At 38.3% G+C, this 21,264-nt stretch overlaps 1 protein-coding gene and 2 long non-coding RNA genes across 3 annotated transcripts; 1 reads left to right on the top strand and 2 right to left on the bottom strand.

Annotated features, from left to right (window-relative positions):
• Window positions 1-389: 389 nt before the first annotated feature.
• On the bottom strand, window positions 390-1,274 carry LOC146721403 (uncharacterized). The gene has a single exon (XM_085486866.1). The coding sequence runs from the start codon at window positions 1,272-1,274 to the stop codon at window positions 390-392; it is 885 nt and encodes a 294-aa protein (XP_085342992.1).
• Window positions 1,275-18,537: 17,263 nt separating this feature from the next.
• Window positions 18,538-19,119, bottom strand: LOC146721402 (uncharacterized). The gene is made up of 2 exons (XR_014925674.1): window positions 18,689-19,119; window positions 18,538-18,615 (listed from the first exon to the last, which is right to left on the bottom strand). It is a non-coding gene; the product is annotated as an uncharacterized LOC146721402 (long non-coding RNA).
• Window positions 19,120-20,225: 1,106 nt separating this feature from the next.
• Window positions 20,226-21,029, top strand: LOC146721401 (uncharacterized). Its single transcript, XR_014925673.1, has 2 exons — window positions 20,226-20,878; window positions 20,952-21,029. It is a non-coding gene; the product is annotated as an uncharacterized LOC146721401 (long non-coding RNA).
• The last annotated feature ends 235 nt before the right edge of the window (window positions 21,030-21,264 follow it).

Below are 21,264 nucleotides of genomic sequence, written 5' to 3'. Positions count from 1 at the left end.
TGGTTCAATCTCAATTTTTTCTGGAATCTCGGGAATCACATTATCATGGTTTTCACATTGTTCTTGTTTTTCATTATGTTTCTTTGCAGTATCTACATTTATATTTGTAGTATTACATTTATGACAGTATCTACATTTATAATTGTTTTTATGTTCGGCGATGCCGTTTGCAGTGAGCGGTGGAAACGAGACAAGGTTATAGTGAGGTGGTGAGTGAAAAATGAGTGAAGCTTTGGACAGTTGATATGGTGCATGACGGGAGGGATCGTTGTAGTGAGTGATGCTAGCTTTCAACGTGCGGTGTAGGAAACGTCGTCCCCCGCCCGGAAGAAACACGAGATTGACGGGGTGGGCGCACGACCCGGGGGACTTTGGCCCGTTGGGGATCGTCAATTACGCGGTAATCCATCTTTCCCCGGGAGATGCAAACGCAATATGCGAGCGAGAGGCCATCGGCTCGGAGGGGTGATCTCGGAGCGCACGAGACAGAGATCGCCGACGTGGGGTGCAGGTGCATCCTTGAGCCACTTGGTGCGTGGGGCGAGTCCGTGCACGTATTCGGATGACCATCGCTGCCAGAAGTGATCCCTCATCCGCTGCAGATGACGCCAACGTGACAAGGTGGACACCGTCTGCTCTGTCAATGACGGTTCCGGCAAGGCGAGGAGCGGTGCCCCAACGAGGAAGTGACCGGGGGTCAGCGCCGAGACGTCCTCTGGATCATCTGAGAGTGCCTGTAACGGACGTGAATTCAGACAAGCTTCGATCTGGGCGAGGAGTGTGCTCAACTCCTCGAACGTGAGGGTGGTCTCGCCGATCACCCGACGGAGGTGAAACTTGGTCGACTTTACGGCGGCCTCCCACAAACCACCAAAGTGCGGGGCCGCTGGCGGGTTGAAGTGCCAGCGGATTCCTTGAGCGGTGGCGGCAAGGATGACACTTTGACCTTCGGCTGTCGCTGCGTTAAAGAGACCTCGCAGCGTCCGATCTGCCCCGATGAAAGTCGTGCCGCAGTCGCTGTAAATCTCAGCGCACAAACCCCGGCGGGAGATGAAGCGGCGCAGCGCGGCGATGAAGGCCTCCGAGGTGTAGTCCGAGACAACTTCTAAGTGAATGGCCTTCGACCAGAAGCAGACGAAGACGGCGATGTATCCCTTGTGCGCACGGTGTCCACGCCCCTTGCTGGTCCGGAGGAGGATTGGTCCCGCGTAGTCTAAACCGGTGCTGAGGAACGGTCGAGTTGGCGTTACTCGGTCCCGAGGAAGGTTACCCATCGGAGGCTGTGGTGTTGCGGCGCGCCATCGAGTGCAGGTCACGCATCGGTGTAGCTGCTGTTTGACGGTGGTCCTTCCTCGGGGCACCCAGAAACGCAGGCGGAGCAAGCCGAGAGTCAGTTGCACACCTCCGTGCAGTGTCCGTCGGTGGCAGGAATCAATCACCAGCCGAGTTCAACCATGATGCCGCCGGGATGATCATTGGATGTCTTTCGTCGAGTGGTAGCTGAGCATGCTTGAGACGTCCTCCGACGCGCAGCACGCCTTGATCATCGAGGACCGGACTCAACCTCGCTAGGTGGCTTCGCGGTGGACTAGTGCGTCCAGCAGAGGCCGCAGCTACGTCCGTAGGAAAGTGGAGCGCCTGCACCACTCGCAGCCATCGAAATAAGGCGACGTCCAGCTCGTCCGGATGCAAAGTGCGGCCAAGTATGACGTCGCGTCTCGCCGGATTGAGCCATCGCCGACACCATACAGTAACTCGCAGCAGCCTTTGTAGGCGTCGGGAAACGCGGAGGAGGATGGTCAGGTTCGGCCGTGATCGGTGCCTTGACCACCAAACTGGTGGCTCGCTGCTCCGGGAGGTCACCTCTGCGGCTTCGATGACGGAACAAGGCCATGCAGTCTCGTCTCCTGACAGCCAGGTAGGTCTCCTGTCCACCACAGTTTATGCTTAATGAGTCGTCAGGAGTAACACCGCGGTGATGCACAATCTGCAGGATTCTCTCGTCCAGCGATGTGTCTCCATTGAGCGTCTGGCAGCAGGGTCTGGATCTGAGACACTCGATTGGCGACAAGGTTTTCCAGCGGGTGCTGTGGTCCTTGAATCCAGTGGAGCGTGACCTTTGAATCTGACCAACAGATGCACTGGCGTCGTTGTCAAACCGAGAGTCGGAGCGCACGTGGAGCATGAGCGTGGGTAGTAGAGCTGCTGCACAGAGTTCCAAGCGGAGGTACGACACCTGCTTGACAGGTGCGACCTTGGATTTTGCCATCACCGGTTGATTGATGTTTCTCTGTTGCAGCGTTTGCGGATGTACACCACGGCGGCGTACCCTCGCTCTGATGCGTCGGCAAACCCATGGAGCTGCAGGTTGCGAATGGTCGTCTCCGGTTGTCTGAGCCAACGATCCACCAACGGATGTGACCAGCAACGGAAGTTGATTCAGCAGTTGTCTCCAGCGGTGTGCGTCTGATCAGGCAGCGGAGAGTCCCAATCCAGCCGTTGAAGCCCACGTAGACTGGATCAGAATTTTGGTCGGATGACGACAGGCGCTAGCCACCATTGGATCGAATAGTCGAGCTGTCTCGGCCAAGACTCGTCTCTTCGTGAGGGTCGGTGGTTGAACGCGGACGTATGTGAAGGAGAACCAATCCCCTTGAGGATGCCATCGAAGACCAGGGTGGCGTGGCTCTTCCTCCACGAGCGCGGTCCGCGTTTGAAGCCGAGTGTTCCGGCGGAATTCCGGTGGCACCTGTGGTTGTTGGCAGCCCACTTTCGCAAAGGGAAACCGCCGCCGTGCAAAGACTCCGTAGTTCCTGCTGAAGGTCGATAGCATCTTTCCAAGCTATCGGCGCCGGTGACCACGTCGTTCGACTTCGTAGCAGTCGTGTCGCAGTGCCTGACTCCGCGTGGATATCGTTTCCTCTTCGTCTGCTGCGAGTTTGAAGAGTCCCTGATGGCGAGGAAGGGTGCACACGCTAGCCCATAGGTCACGGTCCTCAGCTCGTACTCGTGGACGTCGTCCAGGACCTGTTGTGGCGCCACAGGATAGTTTGGCAGGCGACATCCTCCGGATGCACGAGGATTTGTCGGTACATTTTCTCGATGTCCGTGACGAGCACGAACCGATGCCAACGACAACGAAGTAGGTAGGACGTCAGCGAGTGATGGCAAGAGATTGGCTCCAGTGAGGAGGTGCGAGTTCAAGCGACTCTCCGGACCGTGTGCGTTGGGAGCCGTTTTGAACCACAACCCTGAGCTTCGTGGTCGTGCTCGACTCCTTGAGGACCCCGTGATGCGGTAAGTAGCACCTGGGACCAGAACCTGTCGTAAACGTACTAACCTTCCCATGTGTTGCAGGTTTCGTATTCATCCATGAAGTCTCGATAGAGATCACCGAACCGACGATCTTCGTGCTCCTTTCCGCTCCATGGCATCCAGTAGGCGTTCAGCAGGTCGACGAGTCTCGCTGAGCGATGTCGGCGGCGGTGAAGTAAATGGCAGCCTCACCATGTATCGTCCACTGGACGTGCGTGTGACCGTGCGCACGAACGTTAAACAAAAACTATTTTCAAAATATTATAAATTTATAAAATATTAAAAATTCAGTGATTTATTAATGTATACGTACTTTATTTATTAATGTATATATACGTACCTTATTTATATTAATGTATATATATACGTACCTGATATTTACTAAAAAGCTTTTGTGTTATTATTTCAAAAACGTTGATGTAACACAATTGTACAAAAACAATTGTACAAACACAAATATATAAAATCTGCAATGCAGTGTAATATTTTTGAATATGTTACAAAGTAAATGTTTCATATAAAACGTTCATAGAATATTATGAAATTAAATGTTTCAGGAATGTCACAAATGTAACATTGCTGTAATGTCTCTGAACGTTACAAACTAAACATCCCAAATGAAACGTTTATGGAATGTTTTAAAATATATGTTTTATGAACGTAGCAAATGTAACATTGCTGTCATGTCTCTAAGGTTACAAACTAAACATCCCAAATGAAACGTTTATGGAATGTTTTAAAATACATGTTTTATGAACGTCGCAAATGTAACAATGCTGTAATGTCTCTGAACGTTACAACTGAACATCCCAAATGAAATGTTTCTAGGATGTTGCCAAACATTTCTTTCCTAACATTTCAAATTATCGATATAACAGCCAAAATGTTACATTTCTGGAACAGTGCATGAATGTTGCAATTGAAATGTTATTTTGAAACGTTTACGAAACATTTCATAAACATATTTATGTAACGTTTCAAATTTGCAATATTATTGCCGAAATGTAACATCCCCTGTATGTTTCATGTTTAGCGGGTATATATATATATAATTTTTCTTTATAAAATCAATAAAATCAATGTTTACAAGCAACTATTATAATAAATATATATATTTAAAATACATCTAATATATATAATTTTGATTTAAACACCCTTTATACTGCGCATGATGCAACACGCCTTAACCGAACAAATATTTTGGAAAATCGTTCGTTTATATACAAACAGCAAGTGAGTAATACAATATAGAATATAATATAAAAAAAAATAAAATTACATAACTTAAATAATGTATAATAATAGAAGTTTTATAAAATGTCCCTTAATTTTCTTGCTTCTTCTGACATTGTTTCATAATGGTGTTTTTTAGTTTTACAATTCCGCTATTTTTCTCGTTTTTCTACTATATTTATTTTTAATTTCATTATTTTTACTATGAAAACCGCTTTTGTAGAAAGAAGTTGTTGATTTATCGTTGTCTCTCTTTCATATGCAGATTCATTGTTGTTTTGTTTATTTTTGTTTCATAATTTGTTATTTTTTGAAAATAATTTTTAAAATTATTTTTATTCTTTTTATTATTTCCCTTATTTATATATATGTATATTGTCCATAATTCTTGCGCTGTTCACATCAATTTAAATTAAAAATTTTTGAACACTGTGTTATATCACATTTAAAATTGTGATTATTTCAATAAAAAAACATTTTATGTGTAAAAAATATATTTTTATATTTAATAAATTTTATATATATATATATATATATGCATATGTAAAATATTCTTTTTCTCTTTCTCTCTCTCTCTCTCTCTCTCTCTCTCTCACACACACACACACACACACACACACAACGGGGGCCAAATCTCTCAAATTGGTCTCATGATCAATTAGCCTGGATTCGCACCAGGAGCAAAGTCTGTTGGTAATGTCAAACGAATTTAGCCTGGACTTGCACCAGGGGCAAAGTCTTTTGGTCGAGTCTACGAAATTTAGCACGGACTCGAACCAGGGGCAAAGTCTTTTGGTTCAAGTCTACGAAATTTAGCACGGATTCGAACCAGGGGCAAAGTGTGTCGGTAAGGGGCAAAGTCTATCGCACGAAGATGGCGGTCTCTTCTTTAGGCAGGCCTTTGGCGATCTGTCTATTAATCTGTGTCGAGAGAGTCACAGAGAGATGCACGACGCGTACGCGTGATAGCGGCGTGCGCTGTCGTTTGCACTGTGGTCTGCGAGAGTCAAAAGTCAGTGAGAAAAAAATGCACTGGTTAAGATTCACCGGTGCGGTGCGCGTGATAGCGGCGCACGCTCACTGAGAGTCACTGTTAATCAATATAAGTCACGATTAATCATTGAGAGTCACTGCGATTATCGTAACGCAAAGCGCGTGCTTGCGGCGCTTGCGGATAACTCGCGAATGTTCACCGCACTCAATTAAGAAAATCACTGGTGCGTGATAGCGGAGTACGCGTGAAGTCATTAATCTCGAACGGCGTTTAACTGCCGTCCGAATGCAAAATTGCAAAGCGCGTGATAGCGGCGCTTGCACTGCAAGTGACACTTCAACGAAATTCTGACTACTCAAATGCAGAATTCGATGTACACCGGATACGTGAGGGTGCGTGACCGTCACGTGGCCGGAGCGCCGCGGCTTAGGCCGGAGCGACGGCAGGCGCGCGATCGAGAGAGCCGCAGCTAGAGAGAGAGAGAGCGAGAGAGAGAGCTTCGGAGCGCGCGGCGTGATACCGTCTCTCTCGCTCTTCGCGTCTTGGAGAGAGCGCGAGAGAGAGAGAGAGAGAGAGAGAGAGATCTTCGGAACGCGCGCGACGGTGATCCGTCTCTCTCGCTCTTCGCGTCTTCGAGAGAGAACGAGAAAGAGAGAGAGAGAGAGAGAGAGAGAGAGAGAGACTGTTTCGGAGCGCGCGCGACGGCTAATTGTTGTGTAGCGCGGTCTCACTCCCGCACACGAAGTCTTTCTACTCCAAACGAGAACGCGTAATTAGCGAATTTCTCGTGCCGCGGATCACTGCGTTTTTAACTTTACTGCCCCGATATAGGCACACGAAGCAGAAATTGTCAATCGTTCGAATAAGGTACGAAACAAAGGAGCCCGTTCTTTTCGCGATTTCACTATCACTCGATCGGTTTTTAAAATCCGGCTCGAAGGACCATTTTATATGTATAAGATTTAACGTTGTAGGATGCCGGGTTAACGTGATCAAATGATTGTACGCGTTTTGAAACGGTTTAAATTAGTTTAACGTATAAGACGGGCAACAAGAGCCAAATCGCGGATGACAATGCGTTATCCTAACGAAACTAAATAATTTTCCGTTAGAATTAAATACCGGTGCACAAGGCACCAAATTTTACTTGGACACGGCCAAGATTTTAAAATATGAAATAATCTCATATTTGAGATTTAATTTCAATACCCCCTTTTTTTTTTAACCCCCCTACCGGAAATTAAATAAATGAATGCAAGAGAAAAATATAGATCCGAAAATCGCTGAACCGGGAAACGAACCCGAGACCTTTCGCTTGCCGGGCGACTGCTCTTCCAGCTGAGCTATTCAAATCCTTTCGATTCTATACTTTTCTCTGTTATATATATTAATGTTGGTAAACAAACGCATTTTTAAGCCAGCGTGTATCAATATAAGAGTTTTAACAAGGCTCTGTAATATAAATATAAATTTAACGTATAAGACGGGCAGCAAGAGCCAAATCGCGGTTGACAATGCGTTATCCTAACGAAACTAAATAATTTTCCGTTAGAATTAAATACCGGTGCACAAGGCACCAAATTTTACTTGGACACGGCCAAGATTTTAAAATATGAAATAATCTCATATTTGAGATTTAATTTCAATACCCCCTTTTTTTTTTTTTTTTTTTTTTTAACCCCCCTACGGAAATTAAATAAATGAATGCAAGAGAAAAATATAGATCCGAAAATCGCTGAATCGGGAATCCCCGATTTTCGGATCTATATGTTTCTCTTGCATTCATTTATTTAATTTCCGTAGGGGGGTTAAAAAAAAAGGGGGTATTAAAATTAAATCTCAAATATGAGATTATTTTATATTTTAAAATCTTGGCCGTGTCCAAGTAAAATTTGGTGCCTTGTGCACCGGTATTTAATTCTAACGGAAAATTATTTAGTTTCGTTAGGATAACGCATTGTCATCCGCGATTTGGCTCTTGTTGCCCGTCTTATACGTTAAATTTATATTTATATTACAGAGCCTTGTTAAAACTCTTATAAATTAGTTTATTCACTTTCTACAAGTTCGTCGCGTACCGAGACTTATGTTTCTCGGCGCTCGCTCTCTCGAGGACTGACTCGAGGGCTGCGCGAATTTCGGAGCTCGCGTAGGGCGGCAGCCGATCGGGGTCCTCGATTGGACCATCAGAAAATCAGGCGATGTACACACGCCAATTAGCGGCGAGTGTACACGTTGGTTTCACGTGTTTCCTTGGCGTAAACACTAAGGAATTTAACAAAAAAACATTCTAGAAAATTCGATCGTCCTCGAGGATTCGATCCGAAGAACGAATCTTCAACAATGTGGAAAGAATTTTATTAGAATTTCTCTACTATTTATTATATTAAAAATAATAATATGTATCACAAGAAAATATAAAATATGTTTGATTAATTTTACTATACAGTTTAGTAAAATTAATCACACATATTTCATATTTTATTGTGATAGATATTATTTTTAATGTGATAAATATTAATCAGAGAAATTTTAATAAAATTCTTTTCATACCGTATTGTCTCACAATTACCATAACTTTTAGGGTAAATTTTAAGAGAAAATTCTCTCAGTGTACCGATTAATTATTAAAAATTACTTGTAAAAAGGCACACGTTACTCGATGCGGACGACAATTGTTTACACGGCAAGGACACGACAACAGACTGCGGCGACGGATGACGCAACGCGTCGCGACGCTTCGCGACACGTCTAGACGATAACAATCACGCGGCGTTGCCGAACATGTGATTGACGCGAGACATGTATTAAAACGTATAATAATTATGTTATTAAAAAAGGCATATTATAACGTATTATAATTTTTTACGTTATAATACATTTTTTTAATGACTTAACATTATCCGCCCGTTTTGCCCTTTCTTTTTAAGCGAGACGTGAGAAAAATGATTATGTTTTGCGAACAAGATGTTCCATGTATAAATGTATTGGTCGTTCTTTTCAGAGCGGATTGACTTTGGTCGCTCTGAAAAGAGCGGATTGACTTTGGTCGCTCTGAAAAAAGCGGATTAATTTATAATAGGTGCTCAAAATGACCACCATCCATCCTTATGCAAGCTCGCATGCGTTTAAATAAATTTAATTGGACGTTATCCATTACTTCCTCTTCGATATTCCAAATTACATATCGCAATCTGGTTTTGCCCGGCTTGCCAATTGTACCTCACGATTCGAGAAGTAATCCATGAACACCTCAAACAACTTCCTTGTGCAGTGCACACTCCTAATCCTGTACCAAAATCCCAATCCAAGAAAGATTGTCGAATGCTCTACTTATCGACAAATATGCCATTACGTACTTTGATTCGGCCGATTTCACGCTGCTGACCGCTCTGCCTATTGCGTCCTCCGTTGATCGTCCCTTTATGAAGCAAGCGTACCACTAATTTGTGGAATACTTCAAATTTAATATCTACTTTCGTTATTGCGATTTCTTTGTTATCCGAAATAACTATTTTGATGGAATCAATACAATTGCCGTCAGCAGAGTGATTAACTGCAACTACATTGCCTATCGTTCCATTGACAAGTCCCAAAGTTACGTCAATGTTTCGTCGAATCATCACTTTAGCGCCAATTTAATCGCTATTACTCTTTCAATGCCAGCTGTTTCAGACACTTTATCATCTTTGTCTTCCAAAATTTTATGCACCTTTTTTTTCATTGCTGGAGCACAGTCGACATCATCTTCTGCTATCAGTAGAATTTCATTGCTGTCGATTTTATCGAGCATTGCTGTGTTCAAAACCTTGCACAAATAACACGTGGGCAATAAACAAATTGTATCAATCGGTAATTGATTCATATAAGTGCAAAGTTCATTCAATCTTTCGTCGCAACTACTTTCTTTAAAATTGATTTTTCTAGACTGAAGAACATTGATGCCAGAATCCGTTACTAAACCTATTCGTATTCTAGAAAGTATATCACGATATGTATTGTCGCATCTTTGTCGCATATTAATCAAAAGTTCGTCGTACTCGAACAATCTCCACAAATCACATCCACCCATGGTACCTAAATACTTCTGAATCTCTGATTAAAACATTTTAACAAACAAAAATTGTCCTTTTACAGGAGGAAGCTGCAACAAATCCCCAAACAGGAGAATGTGTTTTCTGCCAAAGAAACCATCATCTGTATCTGTCGTATCAAAGATTTCACATAATCGTAGATTGATAAACATAAGTTTCACATTTGAAATCATGGATACTTCATCGATTATAAATAATTCGACATTCTTTAATTTGTCTCTCAAAGTTTTCAAGACCATGTCTGACAATTGCGTATATTTTGGTGTAGATTCATGACTAACGGGTAGTTGAAACATTCTACGGATTGTCAAGCCATCGATATTGAATGCTGCGATACTCGTGGGAGCAGATATGGCAGTCGTTTTTTCCAAATTTATTCTGATCCAATGTTTAATCGTTTCAATTAGAAAACTTTTCCCTGTACCACCCTCGCCACTTACGTACAGTCGCAGAATCTGATTCTTATCTTGTAAAACTTGGTATACTCCATCAAAGACTCTTTTCTGGTCTTCGTTCAATTGCGACATCATTTGCGATAAATCAATCGGGTCGTCAATCTTACCAAAATCTTCCAGATCTTTTCATCGCGTCGTCAGTTTCTATCGGATTACAATCCAGTTCATCGTCATCGGATTTGTCTCTGTCTGCTGTTTTCAGATCATTTTCGCGCTTCTCGATTAATTCAGCAACGTTCTCAAAAGCTTTCTGTATTTTTTCGAGCTTTTTGTGATATTTCATTACCTTCGTTAAAACAGACTCTGAATTCTTAAAGGCATCCGTGTAAGTCTCGAATGTACCTTTGAGTTCACTCAAATCTCTCCATGGTTTGAACAGAAGAAGCAGCGAGTAAATGTATTTTTCGGGCTCAGTTTTTATATTAAATCGATAATGGTTAATTAAATAACCCTTTTTTCGTTTTTTTTTTAAATAAACCCGATGTCAGTTTGTAACACTTGACTTCGTCATTATTTGGCATCTGTTTCGTAATTTCCCAGAATCTGGCAAAATCGTACAAATTCAATGATTCTAATTCCTGAGGTTTATTTGGATAATAATCATCGATGAGTGACGAACAGTAAATATTCGTAGAATTTTCATCGAGAGCTTTAATTTCATTAAATGTTTTAACTTTTCTATTTCTCACCTCATTAACATCGATCCATTTGACCATGGTATCATTAGTCATACCGTACAAGGGATTCCCTAATAGTGTATCCGCAGCTTCTAAAGCACCGCATTCTCTGTTATTTAATGAACGCATTGCAAAATTCCACAGTTTCGATGCCAAGGACTTATTCGAATCTATCTCTTCAAAGTCTGTATTGCATTTTTTCCGACTTTGTCGTGTATTTTGTTAAATATGAGTTTAAAAACTCTGATTTTTCTCCAATAAATTGTATGTCCATATTTCCCTCCCAGGCTAATTTGATAGCCGGATTATAATCGTTTATAAACCTTTCCGACTCCTTGCGAGGAAGATCGTACAATCTGCTCTTACTGCGTAAATTTTTTTTACCGACTATCGAAGTGATAACGTCTCTTAAAACGAAATTCTCAGTAACTGGCCGAGGAAAATTGAACCGACACTTTCTGTATATATTAGTTTCCGTTTTTTTCGTACGCATGCAATACGAGTTATGTTTATGATTCTGATCACTTATTACCGTATCGTACAACGTTGGCGAAACATTTTCATCTGGAATTTCACACGTTACGTATTTTCGAATAAACGTAGCAACTTCTTCATCCGGCGATTTTCCTATTACTGGAGCATCTTTTATCCAAATCATACAATGCATGTGCTGAATACCTCTACTTTGATATTCCAGTCGCCAGAAGTAATGAATAACCTTTCCTAATGAATTATCGGACGAACAAATAAAATCAATCATGGCTTTGAATTTTATGCACATGAATCTAGAAGTACTTACAGGATCGTATGCGACTAGTTTGCTGATGCCTAACTTCTCTTTATCGGGATTCATATCTCGTAAATATTCACCCAAATCGGACCATTTCCATTCACTAGGACTCAAAGTCAAAAACCACGTCGCTGGACCGTAATGCAAAGTCATGCATTTTACATTATTGGACGGTTGTCGCCAAAATTGATCCGTATTTCTCAATTTTGCGAAAATACTCATTAAATTCGATTCTAATTCGTAACCTTTCAATTCGTTCATGTATCTACCAGCAGTGTATCTCTCTCGTGGGTTAGTAACCATTATCGTATAATAGATACCACTTTTCAACTGTCGGTAGTTAGCATCATTGAGAAGGAAAAACAGATACTGCAGATTCAACCTGAATCTACTATGTTTCGACATCAATCGTGTTCTAATAAATAAATATTCCAGCAATGCAAAGTTTCTATCTTCTCGTTGTCCATTGACACCATCAGGATATAAATCAGGGAAACACATGACATCCAGATATTTATAACGATTATCCATTGGAAAATCTTCAATTTTCACCATTTGATAAAGTTTCAATGCAGATTCGTTATCGATTTTTTTCGCGTGTATTGGGTATATTGTATACTGATCGTTAATATCCGAATGTTCAGTGATTTGTGTGAGAAAAGCCGTACGTTTTAAAACGGTTTGATCATTATTATTTTTGTTTTGCTGTACATTGTACAAATTCAATGCTGGTAATTCCTCAACCACCTCATTTATTTCGTCATTGTCGCTTTCTTCATCGACAATCCTATATTCTGTTTCCTGCAACTTATCCTTTAATAGATCATCAGATGACGCTGGAAGACGAATTTTTGAGTAATGAGGATTATTTTCTTTCAACCATTGTACAGCCTTATACACTTTATTAATATCTACCAAATTTTCCCAAACCACTTTAGATTTCTTGGGTATACCTCGAACGAGAATTTGCAACTCGTGATTCAAATTTATAGGATCTTCCGGAGGACATACCTTATCCAATGTTTCTTGTAAAGGTAGAGGCAAATGAAATGTTCTGCCTTTTACTTTGCGGATCATTTGTCTATGCGGTATATGTTTGTTCGAAACATTGCCCATCAATTGCACTACTTGAAAGCTGCTAATTCTCTTGATTAACATTTTTTCGTAATCATTGAAATCTGACAAAACATCTGGTAATGGTTTTACCGCGAGATTATACAAAATGCAAGTAGAAGGCAACACGCCTTTTTGAAATTTACCCAAACAAAGCTTACAAACGAATTCAGTATTATTACTGTGTTCTGTTACGTTTGCTATCAGATCTTTCCAAAAAGGTCCGTCTATTGTTTTCCTCAGCTTCTCGAGCTTAGAAACGTCTCTTCTCAAGCATAATTTTTCGCAAGAAATGCAAGGGATACGTGGTAAATCCAACAATCGCTTTTTCATGACTTTAAATGCTTCGTAATTTTGCGAGAAAATCTTTTCCTCGTCCAAACAAACATCAGTTACATTTTTTGGATAAAATCTTGCTTTATTCTTAAAATCATTGGAAATTTCAACTAATTTATCCATATTGATGAATCTCAAAGATGAAAACAGTTCACAAAACTTATTATAATTGTCGATCAATTTGTAAACATTTCTTCGAATATTCCTCACGAAAGGAAAATGAGGTGATAAAGTGTTTATCGTTGCAATTCTTTCTGAATGCATGAAAAATATTGCAGGAAATTTGGTAATATAACGAAGTGTAACCATACAGTTTCCTTCTGGAGAACATTTCTGCATTCAACTAGGTAACCATTTCACAATGTTTTTACATATTACATTCAAATTGTGTTTATTTATTATAAATTATTAGAGAGAAATATTGAAAAATATTGAATAACATAATTAGAATACGTTGTATATAAATATTTATATAAATGGTCTTGTTTTAAAATTGTATTATTATTTAAATGCTTAGAATGTATATATTTTGTTATTATGTATTTATTTATATATTTATATCTTTTTATATTGAAAAGATTCATTTTTTTTCCTTTTTTTAAATTAATAAATTTTATTAAATATTTGTTTGCCAATTAAACAAAAATGTAATCGTACACCAGCAATTACTTTTTCTCTTGCATTTCATGCATCTGAATGCATTTTTTTGAAAATGTGCTATATTTAAATCATTTAATTATTTTTTTCGTTCAAATACGTTTAACAGCAAAAACTGCATATACGTAGGTATGTATTTAACTCTACCGCCATTACTTGAAACAAATACATTATTCGATATTAACAAATTGGAACTCTGAAATTACGAGTAATTATTTTTCATTGTACAGACAAGGTTTAAATTTTTGAGGACCTTCTTTTGAACATGGCTTGACCTTTTCATTTTTATGATTTTTTGGAGATAGGGTAAGAGAGGACGAATGAGAGTAAGAGAAGACGAGATGGGCGAAAGAGGGTGAAAAAGGATGAAATTGGGTGAAAGAGGGCGAAAGAGGACGAAAAAGGGTGAAAGAGGACGAAAGAGGGTGAAAGAGGGTGAGAGAGAATGAAAGAGAGTGAGAGAGGACAAAAGAGAGTGAAAGAGGACGAAAGAGGGTGAGAGAGGTCGAAAGAAGGTGAGAAAGAATGAAAGAGAGTGAGAGAGGACAAAGGAGAGTGAAAGAGGACGAAAGAGAGTGAGAGAGGGCGAAAGAGGGTGAGAAAGAATGAAAGAGGGTTAGAGAGGACGAAAGAGAGTGAAAGAGGACGAAAGAGGGTGAGAGGGAATGAAAGAGGGTGAAAGAAGACGAAACAGGGTGAAAGAGGGTGAGAGGGAATGAAAGAGGGTGAGAGAGAATGAAAGAGGGTGAAAGAGGACGAAAGAGGGTGAAAGAGGGCGAAAGAGGGTGAAAGAGGACGAAAGAGAGTGAAAGAGGACGAAAGAGGGTGAAAGAGGGTGAGAGAGGACAAAAGAGGGTGAGGTAGGACGAAAGAGGGTGAAAGAGGACGAAAGAGGGTGAGAGGACGAAAGAGGGTGAAAGAGGGCGAAAGAGGGTGAAAGAGGACGAAAGAGAGTGAAAGAGGACGAAAGGGGGTGAGAGGGAATGAAAGAAGGTAAAGAGGGTGAGAGAGAATAAAAGAGGGTGAGAGAGACGAAAGAGGGTGAAAGAGGCGAAAGATGGTGAAAGAGGACGAAAGAGGGTGAAAGAGGACGAAAGAGGGTGAAAGAGGGTAAAAGAGGACAACAGAGGGTGAGAGAGAACGAAAAAAACTGAAAAAATAGGACGAAAGAGGGTGAGTTAGGGCGAAAGAGGGGTGGGAGTGGGGGTGGGGGTGGGGGCGGGGGGGACGGGATGTGGGAGGGAAAGGGGTGGGTGGAAGTTGAGGGAGGTGTGAGTGAAAGGTGAGAAGAGATTTATATATATATATATATATATATATATATATATATATAATCCTGATGACGTCAGCGGACGCGGACAGAGAAGAAGAAGAAGAAGAAGAAGAAGAAGACGACGTTACTTTATTTTTCATGAAAAACGTCACTTTTTGACCGCTTGTATCTCCAGAACGGCTTAACCGATTTTATTCCTTCTTGGCTCAAATTACTCGTGGCGATGCCGCCTTTCAGGTTATATTACGTCAATTCAAAATTTTTTATATTTTAGTAATTCTACACCCCCAAAAGATGGATTTTGATGGTGCAGGATAAGAGACTTGTAGTGTCTTTTTTAAGGTCTTTTAGGGTTTGAACATGGCCGGAGACACTACCGCGTCTCATGATGTATAGTAAATTCATTTTTATAATTTTCACTTAGTTTTATGATTGATGATAACACAATCGAATCCCAGTGGACCAACAACTCAATATAGTAATCGAACATGTTTAATTATTATATTACAGATTTAATATATTAGCGTTATTATTTAACAAAAAATCCTAATTGCCCAATCGTTGAATCTGTTTAATATGACAATTATTGCATGTTACATTATATACATATATTTCATACATGTATATCGATATGTTCAGCTAGCCACATGTCATTCGAATATCGAGCCACGTAATATGTTTATAGATTTCTATTGAAGCGTATTGCAGTAAAAAAATTAGTCTATACTTTGATTTATATTTTATTTTATTTACTAATGTGTTAAAATAACAATACAAAAACAGCGCTAAGTATTTTTTGTACATTACATTTTTTTACTTTTATTTTTTAATTTAAATTAAAAATTTTTATTTAACTTTAAATTTTTTTAATTTTCTAAATTTAATTCTTTGTGCCTTATATTACCTTTTTTGAATATACGTTTAAATATATTTGAATTAAATAATTATTTAGAGATAAATAATTTATTTTATTATATATATCTATTTATCTAAATTTTTTATAAAAATATATAATAACTTTACAATGTATATACATTCCAGTTTAAATTAATTACATAATTATTCATGTTATTTAAATATAAAGATAAATAAATATATATATATATATTTTGCTAAATTTATTTTGTTATTATATATACAGGGTATCCGGTAACTAACGGACCAATGATTAAGGGCGGATTCTCTGGCCAATTTGGAGACAATTTTTCCTTAGCAAAAACGTTGAGAAGTCAATAATTTTCAAATTATAAGTTATTGAAAAAAATGGGTTTTTTGAAAACTAAACGTTTTGGAGTTAAAAGTCTAACATAATTACATTCTTCAGTTAATTTCAGGTAGAGTTTACTATAATAAAATTTAAATTTCAGGCTTAGTTATAAAGATACATAATGACAAATATTGGAAAGTTGTAAAAAATGATGACCTTTTTCGACATTTTCGCTGAGGAAAAATCGTTCCCAAATTGACCAAAGAATCCATTTGTAATCGTTGGTCCGTTAGTTACCGGACACCCTGTATATTATAAACGTTTTAAAATAAAGCAATAATTATACATTTGTATCATTATAGGAAATTTATCTAAATATTATATATTATGTTGTCACTTACTTAGTGCAACTTTTTGATTTCACTACTTTTTGATGCTAATATTTTAACCTTTTTTCTCGTATTATCAATATAATTATTTAGCGCAATTTTTTGATTTCACTACTTTTTGATGCTAATATTTTAATTTTTTTCTAGTATTATTAACAAAAATAAAATATAATTTATAAATATAATTTTTGAGAAAATATTTTTGATAATGATTAATTTTTGCAAAGAATTATTTTGGCTATAAACATAATTTTTGAGAAGATAATATATTTGATTACGACTTTTTGTAAAGAATTATTGTTGCTTGCGAAAGATATAACTTAGCACTTTTTTTACATCTGTTACATATATACATACATACATACATATAAATATATATATAAATATATATGTGTGTGTAAAATATTACATATAATAAGCTTAAACGACTTGACTACGACGTAACTAGCAATTTTATTTGATTATTTCACGACGTTTCGACCATTTGGTTGTGGTCCTTTTCAAGTGAAATTTCATCAATTAAACCGAGGTTAACATAACATCACACCGGTGTTATTTGAAATCGAAAGTTAAACGTTAAAAGAGGAACACGTCCCATCGTTATGATGTTAAAAGTTAAAAATTAAAAGAGGAACACGTCCCATCGTTATGATGTTTCGTCAACGACTCCATTACATATAATATTACCAACCTTCCTTACTGTTTGCGCTGACGTGTCCGCTGGCAGCGGGGTCATCATCATCCTCGCGTCCGCTGGCAGCGGGGTTATCGCCATCCTCGCGTCCGCTGGCAGCGGGGTCATCATCATCCTCGCGTCCGCTGGCAGCGGGGTCATCATCATCCTCGTTCCACTGGCAGCGGCGCCGTCGCCGTCCTTGCGTCCGCTGGCAGCGACGCCGTCGCCGTCCTCGCGTTCGCTGGCAGCGGCGCCGTCGTCGTCCTCGCGTCCGCTGGCAGGGGCGCCGTCGTCGCCGTCCTCGCGTCCGCTGATGACGGCGCCGTCGCCTTACTTATATTTACCGGTGTATTCACCGGTAACGGCGTCTCCGTCGTCGTCTTTTTTTTCCGCTTCGGGATGACGTATCCCTCACTTTTTGCTAAAATAATTATACATTAGATAAAAAAAAGGGAGAGAAAGAGAAAGAGAGAGAGAAAGGGAGAGAGAGAGAGAGGGAGAGGGAGAGAGAGGGAGAGGGAGAGAGAGAGGGAGAGAGAGGGAGAGAGAGAGAGAGAGAGAGAGAGAGAGAGAAAGAGAGAAAGAGAGAGAGAAATTATGTGGAATACTTACGTCGCTGCATCGTCAGTTCCTTTTTCTTCGGCGACGAAAAGTGGACTGCATATCTCCCGAGTTCGTGCGTTGTTGCCGCGCGGCTAATTGTTATTTGTTTGCAAATAAGATGTTGCCGCACGGCGCGCGCACACACACACACACACATATTCAATGTTACTTTTTTATATTTCCTATGTCTTTCACTTTCGCTTTGAAAGATTGCACGAGAATTTTTTATTTATATATAATTATATATACATTTATAATTATATATGATTATATATTAATATATAATGATTATAAACACGTATCCTGGGGCTGCGGGGGTACAGGGGGGGGGGGAGCGACAGTGATTATATATGATTATATATTATTATAATTATATATGATTATATATTATTATATATAATTATATATAATTATAAATGTATATAATAAGAAAAACATGTCTGATATACTATACCAAAAAGAACATGTTTTTCTCGGTCTTGAACTCTAGTTCGCACGGTGGTAATCCCACGCTTTAAATTGACGCCACGGGATTCACGTTATCAATATAGATTTTTATGAGATATTTGAATTAAAAAGAAATAATTTTTAGAAAAAATATTATTCATCCACTTATTTCAAAAAGATAAAATACAAAATAAAACTACTTTTATCTTTTGGAAATAAGTGGATGGTTTATATATTTTTAAGGTAGTAGATATTAAACTGACTACACTGGCTGTCTATTCGATTTGTTAAACTATATTTATTGACGTTTCGACCATACGGGTTGTGGTCCTTTTCAAAATTACAATAGAAGCATTCTAGAAATTAATGTACATGCAATCAGAATCAACATTTAAATTGAAAACGTGAAATGTAACAAATGAGACTTACAATGAGTTACTGCATATCGTTATTGACATTTAAAAGTACGCTCCGGTGAGACTTAACTTAAGATCGGATGGTAAATTAACTGCGTTTCACTTGTGTCATCTTGCTACGACTGAGCACACTGTACTAACGAATAAACACGCCGAAAATTATGTCAAAGTTAAAAGTTAACAATATTTACATTCTCGCTAAATTGTGATGTACCATATGGCAAATTACTAAAATAAAATATAAAAAATGAAAAATAAAATATAAAAAGTATAAGATAATAAAAAGACAAATAAATAAATAAATAAATATATTCGGTTCGCTTATGTCATCCTGCCTTAACATACCAATAATAAACTACTAATAATAGCTCCCAACAATGTATGTTAAAAATTTTTTACTTCAATTTCTAAACAAACTGTCATATATCGTACTAAAGCTTTCAGTGTCTTTCTGGCAAATGGCAAATTATTTACACTCTATCTTACTAAATTCAATTCAAAAACCTCGATCGTTCGTCAAAGATAGTTGGGAGTTCGTCAAATCAATAAATAATAAAACCATAGAGTCAACCGATATAATGGTGTCGTTGGATGTCTCTTCACTCTACACTAATATTCCGAAGGAACTAGTCATAAAAGGTATAGAAAAGAGATGGAATGAGATATCGGGACATACTAATTTTAGTTTTCAACAGTTCAGGCATGCGATTGATGCAATATTGTGTTCAACTAGTTTCATGTTTAATGGGATAGCTTATGAACAGATTTATGGGAGTCCAATGGGCTCACCTCTCTCCCCCATACTCGCAAATATCGTAATGGAGGATCTTGAAACGGATTGTTTGTCCTTGCTTGGTTTCGAAACATCTTGTTTCTATAGATATGTAGATGACATATTCATGATCCTTCCTAACGATAAACTGTTAGAGGTGAGCGAGGTATTTAATAGCTATCACCCAAGACTAACTTTTACTTATGAGATTGAAACTAATAATTCTCTCAGCTTTTTGAATACAATTGTCCACAGGGATGATAATAAGCTCATAACTAACTGGTACAGAAAACCAACATTCTCAGGAAGATACATCAATTTTTTCTCGAATCATCCGACGAAATATAAAATTAACACCATTACCAATTTAGTTGACCATGCAATAAATTTATCTAACAAACGGTTTCATGACTCTAATTTAAAAATTGTAAAGAATATTTTGAAAAATAATTGCTTCCCGGAAAATCTCATTAATAAATATGTCAATGATAGAACCCACAAGCTGTCACAACCTATAAACAATAAGGATAAAAAAATTATAAATGTAGATTCGACGGATGTTTCGAGGGAAAATTTCATCGTCATTCCATATTGTAATCGGTTCACTAATGACATATATAGATTTCTAAACAAAAAGAACCTTAACGTAATTTTTACCATCCCCAAAAAACTGAACTGTTTAATAAAATTGGGGAAAGATAATTTAGATATTAATAAGCAAACCGGCGTAGTCTATGTATTAATTGTAACAATTGTGATTCTAATTATGTAGGGCAGACAAAAAGACATCTCAGTACTAGGATTAACGAACACCGACGTAATATTAAAAATTCAGCGAGCAATTTTTCTGTTGTTAGTGAGCACAGAATTAATCAAGGACATGAATTTGATTGGTCGAATCCTTTAATTCTGCATAAAGAAAACAATAGAAGAAAAAGAGAAATAGCCGAAATGTACTTTATCAAGAAATTGAATTCCACTATCAATTTACAGAAAGACACTGAAAGCTTTAGTACGATATATGACAGTTTGTTTAGAAATTGAAGTAAAAAATTTTTAACATACATTGTTGGGAGCTATTATTAGTAGTTTATTATTGGTATGTTAAGGCAGGATGACATAAGCGAACCGAATATATTTATTTATTTATTTATTTGTCTTTTTATTATCTTATACTTTTTATATTTTATTTTTCATTTTTTATATTTTATTTTAGTAATTTGCCATATGGTACATCACAATTTAGCGAGAATGTAAATATTGTTAACTTTTAACTTTGACATAATTTTCGGCGTGTTTATTCGTTAGTACAGTGTGCTCAGTCGTAGCAAGATGACACAAGTGAAACGCAGTTAATTTACCATCCGATCTTAAGTTAAGTCTCACCGGAGCGTACTTTTAAATGTCAATAACGATATGCAGTAACTCATTGTAAGTCTCATTTGTTACATTTCACGTTTTCAATTTAAATGTTGATTCTGATTGCATGTACATTAATTTCTAGAATGCTTCTATTGTAATTTTGAAAAGGACCACAACCCGTATGGTCGAAACGTCAATAAATATAGTTTAACAAATCGAATAGACAGCCAGTGTAGTCAGTTTAATATCTACTACCTTAGTATTTCATTCCTGGCGAACGAAATTTAATATTTTATTTTATTGTTATAATTAAATTCATATAATAAACGTGAAAAAATTGTTTGAATTAAATTGTCTTTATTGTCACTACTATATCTTAGCATATTACAATATAAGCGCGTTCTTATTTTGCAATTCCTTTCAGTGACCTAATAGAAATTATAATGAATATATTT

This window comes from Nylanderia fulva, unplaced genomic scaffold (genome assembly GCF_048542155.1).
Source record: "Nylanderia fulva isolate GAGA-0341 unplaced genomic scaffold, ASM4854215v1 Scaffold480, whole genome shotgun sequence".
NCBI classification, from domain to species: Eukaryota; Metazoa; Arthropoda; class Insecta; order Hymenoptera; family Formicidae; genus Nylanderia; species Nylanderia fulva.
This window is presented reverse-complemented; position numbering and strand designations above follow the sequence as displayed.

What these genes read in the sequence shown, in the direction of transcription:
- LOC146721403 (XM_085486866.1), bottom strand. Translation starts at nt 1,274, where the DNA reads ATGGGTAACCTTCCTCGGGACCGAGTAACGCCAACTCGACCGTTCCTC.